Genomic DNA, 17,309 nt, shown 5'->3' with positions numbered 1-17,309 from the left:
CATTTCAACTTATTTTCGTGCTTATATCCAATTAAGGTTCAAGCACGCTGTCTTTGGCACACACCTCAGCTATCTGGGATGTGAGTTAGTTGTTAGTTGGTTAGTGGTTAGTGAGACAGAAGAGGGTGTATTGGCCTTACACCTACCCACTGAGCCCTTAAGAACTCGCTCTGGGTCGGAGCCGGTAACGTGCTGCGAACCCTGTATCTACCAGCCTGAAGTCCGATGGCTTAACCACTGCGCCACCGAGACCGGTCATGGACGTCAAACAGCGATACCGGTCACATATTCCTTAAGCTGAATTCAAAACAATGTACGTAGAGTAACTTTGACGCCTGTAATCACATTGAAACTTCATGGTATTGTTGATGTAATAGTTATGTTACCAACAACGTTCGTAATATACGGAAACTATCTAAAGTCTAACACAAACTAAACAATTTGGCGGGTTTTCTCTGAAAGACTTTATGTTAGAATTACCAAAATGTTTTACATCTAGTAGCCGATACTAATAAATAAACTTTAACTTACACATATGTCTACATCTCTAGTTTTACATGTTAATTAAGACATTTGGTCCTTAACTTGCTACAGTGCTTTCTGATATTTATCATCTCAAATGTATTTTGTAAATGTTTAATCATTTAGAAAGAAAAACAAGTTTTGAAAGGTACAGTTTAAAAAACATATTTAATGCTGTTATCTTTAGTTTATTTTCAAATGTTTAAGGAAAAAAGAAATGTTTTATTTAACGACGCACTCAACATATTTTGATTACTGTTATATGACGTCGGACAGGTTAACGACCACACAAATAATGAGAGACGAAACCTGCTGATGCCACGCAAATGGATACACTTTCCGATTAGCAGCAAGGGATCTTTTATATACAACATTCCACAGACAGAATAGTACATATCATGGACTTTGTTACAACACTTTGTGAAGCACTGGCTGGAACGAGAAATAGCCCACCCCATCCTAGACCGACCGCGCATCAAGCGAGCGCTTTACCATTGGGTTACGTCTCTCTCTCCCCCCACCTTCCCTCCCAAATGTTTGACTGTTTAGAGCTGTTTAAAGCTGCAATTTCGAAAAACAATTTCAATATTTGCAGCTGCACTTTCGAAATTCATGTTTAGAAATGGTTAGAAATGGTTAGAAATGCCGCCTCTATCTCGAGTTATTTTTAATAGTTTTAAAGCTGATACCTCAAGTATAATTTCAATATTTACAGCTACAATTTCGTGTACAAATCTATAATTGTGTTTGTATTTCATGGATAATTATGCTATGCTATAAAATGAGGTGGGGTGCGAGATTGCAGCAGTAGGTGTCAACACCGACTCTCTTAAGACACTATACATACTATATTAGTTACGGTTCTATATAAATAGACTTGGCTTCTGTATTGTGCAATCACAGTAGTCATAGTGGCGACTGCGAAATTCTTGTCCGATTTTCCGATAAAGTGTCGCAATTACCATAATATGTTTCAAACCTAATAGCCAATCCTTGGATCTTGTTAATGTGACACGGCGGTTTTGTCCTTTAACTTGGAAGAATATTATTTAAAATCTGTTTTGTTTAATGACACCACTAGACAGGGCCGGATTTAGACCTTGGGGGGCAGGGGCAGGGGCCCAGGGCACTTCAGGTTCGGGGGCCCCTCAACATAGAAATTAAATTACATGAAAAATAAAAAAATGAACTAATGTTTTAATTATTACATTTTTTATATAAAGGAAGTCCTTAGTCTGGGGGGGGGAGCTTCTAACAGGGAAGGGGGGGGCTGGGCAGTTGCCCCCTTTGCCCCCTTATTAATCCTCGGCTGTTGGATTTAAAACTTTTGGTAATTTTTGATTCGTAGTCTTAAAGGAACAGCCTCATCATTTGTTCCTTTAGCAGGAAGGGATCTTTTATATGCTCTTTTTCACAGACAGGACAACACATATCACGGCCGTTGATATACCAGTCGTGGTGCACTGGTTGGAACGGGGAAAACCCAATCAGAGAATGGATCCACTGAGGTGGTTCGATCCTACAACGCAAGCACCTCTGGCGAGCGCTCTACCAGATTAGCTAAATCCGGCCCTTCCCTTCCCCTGTAAACAAAGTAAAACGATTGCATAGAAGACTCCTTTCATGGAAATCGAATTGCCGGAATAATAACTTTAGAAAATCGTTTTAAATCATTGATGCACGAACACGAATTACTTGTCACGGAAGGCCCTCTATGCCAAGCGGATAAAAACAAACATGTCGGGGTGGTTTTTGTTGGGGGTTTTTGCAATATTTTCCAGCGGGATACCGTGTTCTTTAAAGAACCACGCATTTTTAAAGCGACTGTGCCGAGTTTTCTGCTATAGAAAGATGATCCCGAATAGTAGAGTCGTTCTAATGTCTACTGTTATTAATATATGCTATGTAGTTTCATTTTCAAATCTCGGTGTCTGTATAGTCAATGTGTTTCTCGTCGTATTATTTGTAGTAATCCAAACAAGAATTAATCTCCCAATAATTCCGTACGTACAAATATATACATTGTGATTGTATTTATGTATATACTTACGTACACACACACGCACACACACAAACACACACGCACACACACAAGCACGCACGCACACACACATACGCACACACACACACACACATATATATACTATATATATATATATATATATATATATATATATATATATATATATATATATATATATATATGTATGTATGTATGTATGTATGTATGTATGTATATATGTATGTATATATATATATATATATATATATATATATATATATATATATATATACGTGTGTGTGTGTATGATATATATATATATATATATATATCGGTCTATTTCTTTATCTATCTATCTATCTATCTATCTTCTATCTATCTATATATCTATCTATCTATCTTTCTGTCTGTCTGCCTGTCTCTCTGCCTGTCTCTCTGTATGTCTCCCTCTCTCTTTCTGTCCGCCTGTCTGTATGTCTGTATGTACGTACGTATATACATGTATATGTATATATACATATATGTATGTATGTATGTATGTATGTATGTATGTATAGACATGCATATTAAAAAGAAGTTTAAGCTACTACAAACATCAGGACGATTAGAAACACACTGGATATAGAGACACTGGTGTTTTAAAACAGAAACTTTATTTAAAGTGTAGTTTGAGTCGTTTAGAAGGCCTCGTTATTCAGAAACATCTTACAGTGGCAACAAACTCGAAACAGTGCCTTTAACGGAGATTATCTGTGTACCGGAATGGGAGATAAATATGTCTGTGTATTGTTGATGAACTGGAAATTACTTGAGACATTTTGAAAACACGCTATAGTCACAGAACCGTTTCTCCTTGAATCAGGCAGAAGGTAAGCACTTTTCTAAACAAATAGCTTTACGACTTAGCAGTATGCAAAGTAAGCACTGTTCTACACAAATAGCTTTACGACTTAGCAGTATGCAAAGTAAGCACTGTTCTACACAAATAGCTTTACGACTTAGCAGTATGCAAAGTAAGCACTGTTCTGAACAAATAGCTTTACGACTTAGCAGTATGCAAAGTAAGCACTTTTCTAAACAAATAGCTTTATGACTTAGCAGTATGCAAAGTAGCTGTGGTTGGCGCAGGAGTACTGAGTAATAGGAAAAACAATATACATTTTAAAAGAGAAACAATTGCTATTACAGAAATAAATCTTGCAAACATTATTTTCTAATTCATTTAAATATATATATATATATATATATATATATATATATATATATATATATATATATATATATATATTGAAGATACACAATATCATGTATATGACAGTTATTAATTAATATCTGTATTTGTCGCTGTCGTCATATCAGTATTAGTTGAATGTGTAATATTAGAAAACTATCGCCAACTTTCCAATAGGTGGCGCTCGTGCATTTTACACAATTCATGATTTCCAAATTTGTATTTTCGCAACGCACCGATCGGTATATCCACGGTATTATTCCCTGTCTAATTATGAGCATTTATGATGACTGAAACGTAGAACGGCTAAGAATTAAAATAACTTGTGACGGAACATGCTCTTATCTTTTCGCCTGTGGCGATGTTAATTGTTTTAGAGGGCCATGTGCAGCTTGGTTACGTAATACCCCCGCGAGACGATGGTAGAGCTGCGTTTCCAATATGTACTTAGACCAGGTGGGCACTTGGTTACGTAATACCTCCGCGCGACCGTACCCACTAATACACACCTAGAACAGTTGTGGAGGCCATGTGGCCAGTAGTTACGTAATACCTCCGATAGTGCGGTTTAACGACCGTGATTTCTGGCGGATTAGGCGACAGTAAGTCTGACCATCTAGAAAAAATACCGTCTCTGGGAGTTGGGGCAAATTCACATGATAGGTAAGGTGTCGCGTTGTGCCCCTAGGCGATATTCGATGTCTCTCAGATTTTCGAATAAATACATAGGATTTTAGAGATTTCGAGGAGAAACATTGGAAGTATCCAGGGGAAACGGACGTCGTCCACTGAACGATCTATATAAGTTCAATCCGGACGTGGTAAATATATTTTTATGCTCTGTTGTATAACCTTGAAGTGATTGATGTGACTTTGAATATTTTAATACTGTATTATACCAATATTCTTTAGACAGTGTTTCCGGTAAACTGACGAAGTAAATTGTAGGCTTCACTGTCTAATATTTGATACGAGTATTTGGTAATATAAAGCTTAGCCGGTCATCCTAGAGGACTTAGGTAAACCTTAGGTTATTGTCTTTATTGTGATAGGTACCAGTATTAATTCTGTATTACAAGGTTACTGAATGAGTAGTTAAAGGTTAATTAAAAATTAACCAGTTAGGAATAGAGTTGTAATTCCTTTATTAATTAAGTTCCCTTGGAAGCGTTTCTCAATTATCACACGTGTGCGTATTGTATCACGGTGAAGTGATTAGAAGATTGTGTAAACTAGACACCTAGTGATTAACTAATTAAGTGATTAGTTCTGGGCTGTTATTATTTGTTGTTGTTAATTAACTACTGCGGCAAGTACATTTGTCAGTGTAGTGTTAATACAGATTCCAAAGAGTATTGTGTTTTGTTGTGTTTTCTAGTGAACTAAACGTGCTATATTATATACTTTATATAAGATCTATCTCTGATTATACATAGAGACGAGCCACTCGGATTTTAAACTGCCTGATACAGAGAGATCTAATAGATATACAGTTAGGAGAGATATTTGGATAATCGTGTTTTATTGAGTTTAGGGTATTATAGGATCCCCGTAACAGTAGTAAAAATTGGGGCGCTCGTCCCGGATCTGAAACGGGACATGCATAATTAAAAAGTATTGTTTGTAAATGGGGGCTTTATAAATGATTTTTACAAATTAACTATAAGTAGCAACGTTGTTCACTAGAAACTTTATTAATAATAAGTGCGTCATACCTAAACATGGATAAGAATTTACTGGATAGGCCTACGCTCAGTGTAGTGGAGATTAAGCGAGCACGTAAGGCCGAGTTAGTTGAAATCGCGAGTGAGCGGGAAATTGATTTAACATCAGCTAAAACATTAGGAGATATAAGGACAATTATTATCCAGGAAGTTTTTGGTGATAGCCCTGTTATGGAAGAAAGTGAGATGTTCCAGGTATAGAGATAAATGACTTGAGTATGGAACAACAGTTAGCTTTTAAAAAGCTTGAGTACGAAAGAGAAGAACGTGCATTAGATAGAGAGAGAGAGAGAGAGAGAGAAAGAGAAGAGAGGGATAGAGAAGAGAGAGAGATATAGATAGAGAGAGAGAGAGAGAGAGAGAGAGAGAGAGAGAGAGAGAGAGAGAGAGAGAGAGAGAGAGATAGGAATAGAGAAAAAGAAGATAGAGATAGAGAAAAGGAAGAGATAGAGAGAGAGAGAGAGAGAGAGAGAGAGAGAGAGAGAGAGAGAGAGAGAGAGAGAGAGAGAGAGAGAAGAGAGAGATAGGGATAGAGAATTCCAGTTAGCAAAATTAAAAGTGGAACATGAGTTAAAGTTGAATACTGAAGAAGTTAGACGTGAGGCAGGAAATGGGTTTAACATGTTGGAGGCTTATAGATCAGAGCCTGTGTTTGACGACCAGGAGGTAGATATGTTCTTCCAACTTTTTGAACGGGCCGCTAAGCAGCTAAATTGGCCGCAGTCTAAGTGGACATTGTTAGCCGTGTCTAAGTTTAAGTGGAAGGCTAGTGTAGCTTATAATTCAATGAGTGATGAGCAAGCAAGTCAGTACGACCTAGTTAAGTCTGCAGTGTTGAGGGCTTATGAATTACGACCTGAGGATTATCGTTTACGGCATAGCGAGTTGAAAAAAACGCAGAGTCAGTCTTATAGTGAGTTTTTGGCTAAGAAGGCAGGGATGTTTGATAAATGGATGGTTTCTCATCAGGTAGAATCATATACCGAGTTACGGGAGTTGTTGATCTTACAGAACAGATTACCGGTAAGCTTACGTATTCATTTAGAGGATCGTGATATCAAAAAGATAGAGGAGGCAGGCATAGTGGCAGATGATTACGTGTTAATACACAAAGCTCAGACAGTACAGGGTACCTCTATACAACAGGGTGGTAAGAAGAAATTTCAGCCAGGTTTTTCCCGGGAAAGTAACTATCGGGGAGAGTCATCTAGTTGGTCAGCTAGTCATGCAAGGAATGCACCTGGTGGGCAAATTAAGGATAAACCTGCATTATCAACCAATGCACGAACTTTTCGTCCACATTGCAGTTACTGTAAAAAGGATAACCATCTTGTCGGGGACTGTTTTAAAAGGAAACGCGACAATGCGCAAGCGGTCGGTTTAGTGAGGTCAGCTCCGTTAGCGAGAGAGTTAATGGTTAGTCCCATGGCAGAGCAAGTAAACCCGTATGTGTCCACTGGTATGGTTTGTGATGTGAAACAAGAATTGAGTCCTAAGGCAATATCAATCTATTGAGATACAGGGTGTAGCCAGTCGCTTATCACGTCAGATTGTTTAGCTGGTATTCAGAATTCAGATACAGAACGTACTTTGGCCTTAACCTCGGTTACTGGAGAAAAAATGGTTGTCCGGTTACATAACGTTTTCTTGTGTTCGAAGTTTGTGACGGGACCAGTCATTATGGGTGTTGTGAAGGACTTGCCTGTTGAAAACATAGGAGTTTTGTTGGGTAACGATTTGACTAGTCAATGTTGCCAGCCCCAAGGTGACAAATTTTTAATTGAAGACAGCCCTTTACCCATAAAAGAGTGTGAGGTTGATGAGATTAGTTATCCTGCGTGTGTATTGACTAGGGCTATGGCCGGAAGGGTAGCACGAGACCGAGAGGAAAATTGTGAATTGTCTGATACGTGTGTGAGCCATGAAATTGGAATGGATGAGGTTATCAGTAAAATGGTAGATAAGTCAACTGAGGAACTAAATGTGGTGGAACCTGTTGACCTCCCGCAGAAGGGAAATGAACCAGTTGTGTTTGATAGAGGGGACGTACCTTGTAATAGACAAGAGTTAATCCTAGAGCAGGGGCCTGATCCAAATTTGTTGGCAGCTCGCACTACATTGTTAACAGGGTGAGATGGATCAGATGTCAGGTTATGATATGGACAAGGGAGTATTAATGAATAAGAGAGTTAGAGATAGGTTGTTGCCGGCGACCGAACTAGCTAGGAAGCATCTGAGCTATGCTCAGAGCAAAATAAAATCAGTGTTTCATAGGAAGGCTAGGAGTCGGGAATTTAAACCAGTCGATAAGGTGCTGCTGTACCTTCCCATTAAACGGGGTTCATTGCAGAACAGGTATTTCGGGCCCTATGTTGTGCACAAACGGGTTAATGAAACAGGGTATGTGATAAACACTCCTGATAGGGTTAGGAAAAGTAGGTATTGTCACATCAATTTGCTAAAAGGTTATTTTGACAGACTGCTGATAGTTCCAGAGTTACCTGTCCAAATTGAGAGTCACTCAATTGGCTGTGATGACGTCAAGACTGCAGAGATCAAATTAACCAACAGCTAGATTCTCGCAGACTTGAGTGCGGACTTGCACCTTGACAGCCCCCAGCGAGCAGAGCTGACTACGTTGATACAAGACAATGTTTCCATTTGTCAGGACTTTCCAACGGTTACCAATACCTTAATCCAGGACGTGCGCTTGGAACTCAACGCTACTCCGATTCGACAGCATGCCTATCGGAGAAAACCTGTAAAACGTGCGGCACTAAAGAAGGAATCGAAGTTCCAGTGGTCAGATGAATGCGAGAAGTCAATCAACCGTCTTAAGCAGATGCTCTCCTCGTCTCCCGTGATGGCAGCACCAGACTACCGAATGCCTTTCAAGCTGGCTGTGGATGCCAGTGACGTGGGAGCTGGAGCTGTGCTGTTCCAAGAAGACGAAAATGGACTGGACCATCCTGTAAGTTTCTTCTCCAAAACGTTTGACAAACACCAGGTGAACTATTTCACTATAGACAAGGAATCTTTGGCCATGTGTGACGGTACATGCTCTTAATTTCTTTTCGCCTGTGGCGATATTAATTGTTTTAGAAGGCCGTATGCAGTTCCAAATGCACTTAGCTAGCTGGGCAACTTGTTACGTAATACTTCTGCGCGACGGTCCTCGATCGGTACGCCTAATACACACCCTTAGCCAGGTGCGGGGGGGGGGGGGGGGGGCATGTGGCGAGTAGTTATGTAATACCTCCGCGCGACCGTCGAATCTCTAGCGAACTGGCGACATTAAGTCTGACGATCTGAGGAAAAAAATACCACTTGGTCGCGGTGGAAATATCAGATGATAGGGGGAGGTACCGCCTTGTACCCCCAGGCGAATTCTGATTTTATAATAAATAGCTAGTTTTTAGAGATATCGAGGAGAACGAGAAAGGACGGCTCCCAGGGAACGTAGTCCGTTGGACTTTGGTAAATATTTTTATTTCTGCTCTGTGTATAACCTTGATGTGATTGATGTGACTTTAAATATTTTAATACTGTATTATACCAATATTCTTTAGACAGTGTCTTCGGTTATCTGACGAAGTAAATCGTAGACTTTTTGTTCTAACATTATACGAGTATTTGGTGATATAAAGCTTAGCCAGTCATCCTAGAAGACCTAGGTAAGCTGTAGGTTATTGTCTTTATTGTGATAGGTACCAGTATTAATTCTGTGTTACAAGGTTACTGAATGAGTAGTTAGGGTTAATTAAAAATTAACCAGTTAGGAATAGAGCTGTAATTCCTTTATTAATTAACTTATCCTGGAAGCGTTTCTCAATTATCACACGTGTGGGTGTTGTGGCACGGTGAAGTGATTCGCATATTGTGTAACTAGACACCTAGAGATTAACTAATTAAGTGATCAGTTCTGGGTTGTTATTATTGTTGTTATTAATTAACTACTACGGCTGTACATTTGTCAGCGTAGGTTAATACAGATTCCAAAGTGTATTGTGTTTTTGTTGTGTTTCTAGAGAACTAACGTGCTATAATAATATATACTTTATATAAGATCGTATCTCTGATCATACCTAGACGAGCCAAAGCGGTTTTGAACTGCCTGTTACAGAGAGATCTAATAGATATACAGTTAGGAGAGATATTTGGATAATCGTGTTTTATTCAGTTACGGGAATTATAGAATCCCCGTGACACCATGGTACTAGCTCTGAAGCATTTTCAGATCTACGTGAAATCGGCATTGCATCAAGTGGTTGTCTTTACTGACCATAATCCGCTTACCTTCATTCACAGAATGAAAGCCACCAACCAGAGAGTTTTGAGATGGAGTCTTCTTCTGCAGGAATCCCCAATTACCATTGAACATATCAAGGGCACATCCAATGTAATCGCTGATGCCCTGTCCCGAAGTTGAACGTTGTGATAATGAGACTCAGTGTGATTACTGGTAGTCACCTTATTACTATGTGTTATAAATGCCGGATGCGTCGGTTAATGCACATTTTGTTTTGTTTAAATGTAGTATATTTCCCTAATCCTAGAGTAGAGGAAATATCCTTTTTGAGGTGGGGGTGTGTGACGGTACATGCTCTTATCTTTTCGCCTGTGGCGATGTTAATTGTTTTAGAGGGCCATGTGCAGCTTGGTTACGTAATACCCCCGCGCGACGATGGTAGAGCTGCGTTTCCAATATGCACTTAGACCAGATGGGCACTTGGTTACGTAATACCTCCGCGCGAACGTATCCCCTAATACACACTTAGACCAGGTGTGGAGGCCATGTGGCCAGTAGTTACGTAATACCTCCGATAGTGCGGTTTTACGGCCGTGATTTCTGGCGGACTAGGCGACAGTAAGTCTGACCATCTAAGAAAAAATACAGTCTCTGGGAGTTGGGGCAAATTCACATGATAGGTGAGGTGCCGCGTTGTGCCCCCAGGCGATATTCGCTGTCTCTCAGATTTACGAATAAATAGATAGGATTTTAGAGATATCGAGGAGAAACATTGGAAGTATCCAGGGGAAACGGACGTCGTCCACTGAACGATCTATATAAGTTCAGTCCGGCGTGGTAAATATATTTTTCTGCTCTGTTGTATAACCTTGATGTGATTGCTGTGACTTTAAATATTTTAATACTGTATTATACCAATATTCTTTAGACAGTGTTTCCGGTAAACTGACGAAGTAAATTGTAGGCTTCACTGTCTAATATTTGATACGAGTATTTGGTAATATAAAGCTTAGCCGGGTAATCCTAGAGGACCTAGGTAAACTGTAGGTTATTGTCTTTATTGTGATAGGTACCAGTATTAATTCTGTATTACAAGGTTACTGAATGAGTAGTTAAAGGTTAATTAAAAATTAACCAGTTAGGAATAGAGTTGTAATTCCTTTATTAATTAAGTTCCCCTGGAAGCGTTTCTCAATTATCACACGTGTGCGTGTTGTATCACGGTGAAGTGATTAGAAGATTGTGTAAACTAGACACCTAGTGATTAACTAATTAAGTGATTAGTTCTGGGCTGTTATTATTTGTTGTTGTTAATTAACTACTGCGGCAAGTACATTTGTCAGCGTAGTGTTATTACAGATTCCAAAGAGTATTGTGTTTTGTTGTGTTTTCTAGTGAACTAAACGTGCTATATTATATACTTTATATAAGATCTATCTCTGATTATACCTAGAGACGAGCCACTCGGGTTTTAAACTGCCTGATATAGAGAGATCTAATAGATATACAGTTAGGAGAGATATTTGGATAATCGTGTTTTATTCAGTTACGGGTATTGTAGGATCCACGTGACATAACTATAAAAATCTACGAAATGCCGTAGTTGGTGGTAAAAAAAAACCCCAACAGATTAAGTGGAAGAATAAAAAAATAAATAAACAGTCCATGTACTAGCAGTCAAATCGTGGGTTCCCCAACCATGTAGGCTACTCCCTACCGTCTTTACAACTTTCTTTCATGGGCTACTCATTTCAATTAGCAGCAAGGGATCTATTATATGCACCATGCCATAGACAGGATAGTACATACCATAGCCTTATGAGCCCACCGACAGGGATCGATCCCAGGTGAACGTACGGGAGACAGATCTTGAATTATGTGCAGTGGGTGACGGCGGCAGGGATTGAATTGTGAATGAATGAGTGTTTATCGACACCCCAGCACAAGTGAACATTGACTGTAATGTTGTTAGTACTGAGTATCAGCGAGGACAATCATGATGGCAGGATGTAGTGTGTGTGTGTGTGGGGGGGGGGGGGTAACGCTAGTTACGAGAATTTGACGTGTATAATTTTTGAATTTTATTTAATATATATATTTCAGATGACACAAGTCAAGTCCTATACTTGGAACAGAATTTTGTCAAAGTAACTAAGGCCAGAGACACTAACTGTAGTAAGTGATTTTCTTTTACAAAATATAAAAATGTTAAATGTTAGTATACAGCAGTCATGTCAGTTGGAAGGTTTCTTTTCGCGACTCTCTCTCTCTCTCTCTCTCTCTCTCTCTCTCTCTCTCTCTCTCTCTCTCTCTCTCTCTCTCTCTCTCTCTCTCTCTCTCTCTCTCTCTCTCTCTCTCTCTCTCTCTCTCCGTGTGTGTGTGTGTGTGTGTGTGTGTGTGTGTGAAAAACACACATCACACACACATGTATACCTGTTTACATATTACGGTTAATACATGTGGATAACGACATAAATTGTATTATTGTATACCTGTTTACATATTACGGTTAATACATGTGGATAACAACATATACATTGCATTATTGTATACCTATTTACATATTACGGTTCGTACATGTAGATAACGACATAAATTGCATTATTGTATACAAGTTTACATATTACGGTTCATACATGTGGATGACAACATTAATTGCATTATTGTATACCTGTTTACATATTACGGTTCATACATGTGGATGACAACATAAATTACATTATTGTATACCTGTTTACATATTACGGTTCATACATGTGGATGACAACATAAATGATTTCATTGACATTTTTCAGATATCGATTATTACCCTCCAAACTGCTGGTGTAGTGACGTAAGCGTCTTTTGTGACCGAGCACAGCTCACAAAGATACCAAGCAACTTGTCAGTAAACACTGTAGTTTTGTAAGTGACCAATTCATTTGACTTTGGCAACTTCTGACAGCCCTTTTTAGTCCCCTACCGATCCAACAGGAGGGGACTATAGTTTTCACTTCCGACCTTGTGTCCGTCCGTCCGTCCGTCCGTCCGTCCGTCTGTTTGTCCGTCCGTCCGTCCATATGTCCCACGTATAGTTTTGTGGGTGTTGTTATTTCATAATGCCTCGATATATTGAGGTGAAAGTTTGTGTATAGCTTTACCATGTACTGTTACAGATCAAGTTTGACTTTTATGCCGATTTACCCATTTGTGACAGTGTTATAGCCCTTGAACTTTGGAGATACGAAAATTAGTTTTCTGAACTTTTTGTTTTGTCATGTTCTGTTATAGATCAAGTTTGACTTTCATGGCGATTTACACAGTTTTGACAGAGTTATGACCCTTGAACTTGGGAGATACCAAAATTTATTTTCTAATTGTGTTGCAATTGCTCAAGACATTGAGTTGGAATTTTGTGTCTAGCGTTATCACGTACTTTTACAGATCAAGCTTAACTTTCATGGCGATTTACCCATTTTTTCCACAGAATGAATGAATGAATGTTTAACGACACCCCAGCACGCAAAATACATCGGCTATTGGATGGCAAACTATGGTAATGCAAACAAATAAAGTGATGATCAACATCAATATAAAAATTCAAAATTTAAATAAACACAGTGTAAAGAACTGTGCAAAAATACAAATATCACGGATAGACACTGACTTTTACTCAAAATTTCAAAGTTTTGGTCCTTGAATTGAGAAGTTGTGTTGGGCCCGGTAGGAGACACGTATTGTTTTAACAGTACTCTCAGATTGCTTGTTTTTACTAAGGTATCACTATATCAAGAAATGTTGTGAATGGTTTATTTAACGACGCACTCAACACATTTTATTTACGGTTATATGACGTCGGACATATGGTTAAGGACCACACAGATATTGAGGGAGGAAACCCACTGTCGCCACTTCATGGGCTACTCTTTTCAATTAGCAGCAAGGGATAGCACATACCACGGCCTTTGATGTACCAGCCATGGTGCACTGGCTGGAGCGATACATATGCTTACTAGAAGCAGTCACGACTTCTCAAAACATCCCTTTGACCCTGCCTTGTGCAAAGATACGAATTTTGATTATAAAGGTTTTATTATTCAGGGTCCAGTCTTACGAAGCGATCATAGCAGTAAGATCACGGTAAGTGCATAGGTGCCTTATGCACTTAAGGTGGTCTAAGCGCTACGATCGCTTCATAAAACGGGTTTTAGGTGTATATCCTAAGAGGCGTTTCAGAATTCAACACATGGTTTAAATGAAGTTTTATTTTTGGGATGGGTGGGTATGCGAAACTTGTTTCCCGCCTCTACCCCCATTTCACCAATTCTGGAACCGCCCTTACTAATATTGACATGGTAACTCGTAGCCTGCCAATACAATATTCATATATCTATCACAGGAAAATACTCATTTTAAGGATCTTGATCTTACACTTGATCTACTGCTTGCTTTTTCAGATATATCCGAGTAAACCTTATAGAATCAATTCGACCAGGCGATTTCAAAGAACTTCATAATCTGGAAGCTAGTTTTTCCTTTTGTCATTAGAGAGTATTTAGGGACCAATTTCACCAAACATCGTAAGCATAGTTTTGCAGGTAAACGTAAATCTGCGACTAAACTATTATAGTACAACAAATATAGTTTCCCTTAATGATGTCATTTTCTTCGTGAAATAGATGTCAAACACTTGTAAATGTATGCCCGGTATAACTGCTAGTCGCAAACGTAAACTTACGATATTTCGTGAACTTGTCCCCAGAGTTCCGTTCCACGAAACGATCTTAGATCTAAGATCACCTTAAATGCAATGCCACCTTATGCATTTAAGGTGATCTTAGGGTTAAGATCGCTTCGTGAAACGGGGCCCAGGACCGTAGCTAGGATTGTGTGTGTGTGTGGGGGGGGGGGGGGGGGGGGGAGATGAATTCTTGGAACGAACGAGCATGGAAGGCGCAAGACACTAGGGGATGCAGGAGCATGCCCTATCCCGGGCAATGTGAAATCTTGAGGCTCTAAAATACCATTTTGCTGCCATTTCAGGAAGGTGACACACTTACAAAACCAAAATCAATAACCAGTAAAAAATAAATTGGAAGGGGGCTAGCTACGGTTGTAAATACTACGACATGATGTCTAGGCTGGGACTTGAAACTTCTGTGCACTGTTACTTGCAAAAAATGTTACGCTTTAGACCACGAGGCCATGTACTGACATCATCATGCAGAACGTCTGTTAAGCCTTACAGAGATGAGCCGGTGGTGTAGTGGTTAGTCATCAGACTTAAGGCTGGTAGTTACTGGGCTCGCATCCCAGTACTGGATTCCATCCGGAGCGAGTTTCACGACTCAGTGTGTAGGTAGGTGTAAGGCAATTACACCGACTTCTCTCTCACTAACCACTAACCATATTACCGAGGTGTGTACCCAGGACAGCATGCTTGAACCTTAATTGGATATATATAAGCAGGAAAATAAGTGTAAATGACATGAAACAGAGGAAGGAAGGAAGGAAATGTTTTATTTAACGACGCACTCAACACAATTTATTTACGGTTATATGGCATCAGACCACACAGATACTGAGAGAGAAAACCCGTTGTCGCCACTTCATGGGCTACTCTTTTTGATTAGGAGCGAGGGATCTTTTATATGCACCATTCCAAAGACAGGGTACTACATACCACAACCTTTTATATACCAGTCGTGGTGCACTGGCTGCAATGATAATTTAGTAGGAGCATTATGTGTGGTAAAATAGGAAGTGTTCAACTGTAAATCCAGACCAAGTAACCTAACGCTAGGCTTAGACTACCAACTGACACGACTGAGTTGACCAATTCGCTAGTCAGAGCGCTCGTCGTATACAACGCCTACGACCGATTAGTTGTTAAACTGAGCGTACCCGTCGTAAGTCGGGAGATTTGGGAAATTACAACGCAACCGTCGAGTTTGCCTGCTTTGTTATTACCTGTAAGGAAATCAACACCATTGTACATGCTATATGGAGAACTTGGACGTTATCCAGTTTATATCACTGTAAAATTAAGAATGATTTCTATCTGGTATCGATTAATCACTGGAAAACAGTCCAAGTTATCATTACTAGTCTATAAATTATTACTAAATGATGTGAACAATAATTTTTTAATCACAAATGGATTATGTTTGTAAAATCAATTTTAGATGATGTTGGTTGTACATATATATGGTCCTCACAGTGCAATGGTATTACTAGTTGTTCCTTGTTGAACAGATTTATTTCCTCAAAGCTTACTGATCAATACTTACAATCATGGTACACTCACTTTAATAACTCATCCAAAGCTTCAAATTATAAATTATTAAAAAATACTGTTGCATTTGAGACATATCTCACACTTATAGAGAAAAAACACTGGTATCCATTATTACGATAGATAGAAAAATGTATCACTAAACAATCGAATATGTCCATTGTGTAAAAATTATGACATCGGAGATGAGTTTCATTATATATTTACATGCATGTTTTTTTAAGAATGAAAGAAATCGCTATTTACCCGCTTTCTGTCAATCAAAACCAAATATTTATAAATTTTATAAATTATTTAACTCTAAAAAAGCTGGTGTCCTTAGAAAACTTTATATATTTTGTAACTTAGTTACGAATACTTTCAAACCCTCTGGCTGGTTTTCTGTGTGTTTTTTGTATTTATTTATGTTATTGTACTTTCACCATCTTGTCACAGTATATTAATTGTTCTATGTAAACATGTCCTCATATGCCGTAGAATACGGCCTGAGTGTAAATAAAGTTCAGTTCAGTCGTGACTGTTGATAGTCTGAACCTAACATTAAACAAAACAGGTTAGCAGTTTGGTACTACTGTATTGTACTTTAAAATACAATCAGGTTTCAACAGTTACGCATTCGATTTTGTATTGAAAATCTCCTGTTACTTATACTGACAAATGATGCATTGATTAAATCTACTATCTGATTTTACTTTAAAGGCGACGATTTCTTTTTAAAACTATTAATTTATGCACATTTACCAAATTGCTAAACTTTTTTTGTTTTTAACCCAAACTACACGTATACCTCGTACATGTCCTTATTAAACATGATATACCAGACAGCTAGTAATCGACATTAAACATGTTTTTTTAATAAAACCTGAAAAAACTCGGTTACAGACCCTAACCCTAACCCTAACCCTAACCCTGACAAATATAGATTTTAAACACCAGCCACGTTGTTAAGGATGTCAGTTAAGCTGTTTATAAAGATGTCGTGTGTTAAGAAACCTGCATGGGACACGTCGGTGCCAATAATCCATCATATTTAATTCCATGACTCATGTCCCTGGCGACCAACAGCTTAGCCCAGTGGTAGAACGCTCGCTTGATGCGCGGTCGGTCTAGGATCGATCCCTGTCGGTGGGCCCATTTGGCTATTTCTCATCCCAGCCAGTGCCCAAACAAAAATGCATGTTTGAGGCTGGATTGTCGCAAGGTAGTTACACGGTTGTTACAAGATATTACAAGCAAGGCAAGCTATTTGCAAGCTAAACTTTAGCTCGCGTAAGATAGTCAGTAATTCTGCAAGCTTGTCGCATACA

At 38.9% G+C, this 17,309-nt stretch overlaps 1 protein-coding gene across 1 annotated transcript in view; it reads left to right on the top strand.

Moving 5' to 3' along the window:
- Positions 1–17,309, top strand: part of LOC121382035 (relaxin receptor 1-like) — a 120,338-nt gene that overhangs the window by 64,664 nt on the left and 38,365 nt on the right. The window contains exons 5-6 of the mRNA XM_041511509.1: positions 11,832–11,903; positions 12,524–12,632. Coding sequence (XP_041367443.1) covers positions 11,832–11,903; positions 12,524–12,632 — 181 coding nt within the window. The remainder of the gene's footprint in view (positions 1–11,831; positions 11,904–12,523; positions 12,633–17,309) is intronic.

This window comes from Gigantopelta aegis, chromosome 9, assembly GCF_016097555.1.
Source record: "Gigantopelta aegis isolate Gae_Host chromosome 9, Gae_host_genome, whole genome shotgun sequence".
NCBI lineage: Eukaryota > Metazoa > Mollusca > Gastropoda > Neomphalida > Peltospiridae > Gigantopelta > Gigantopelta aegis.
Note: the sequence above shows the minus strand (reverse complement) of the source record. Positions and strands in the feature narration are given on the sequence as shown.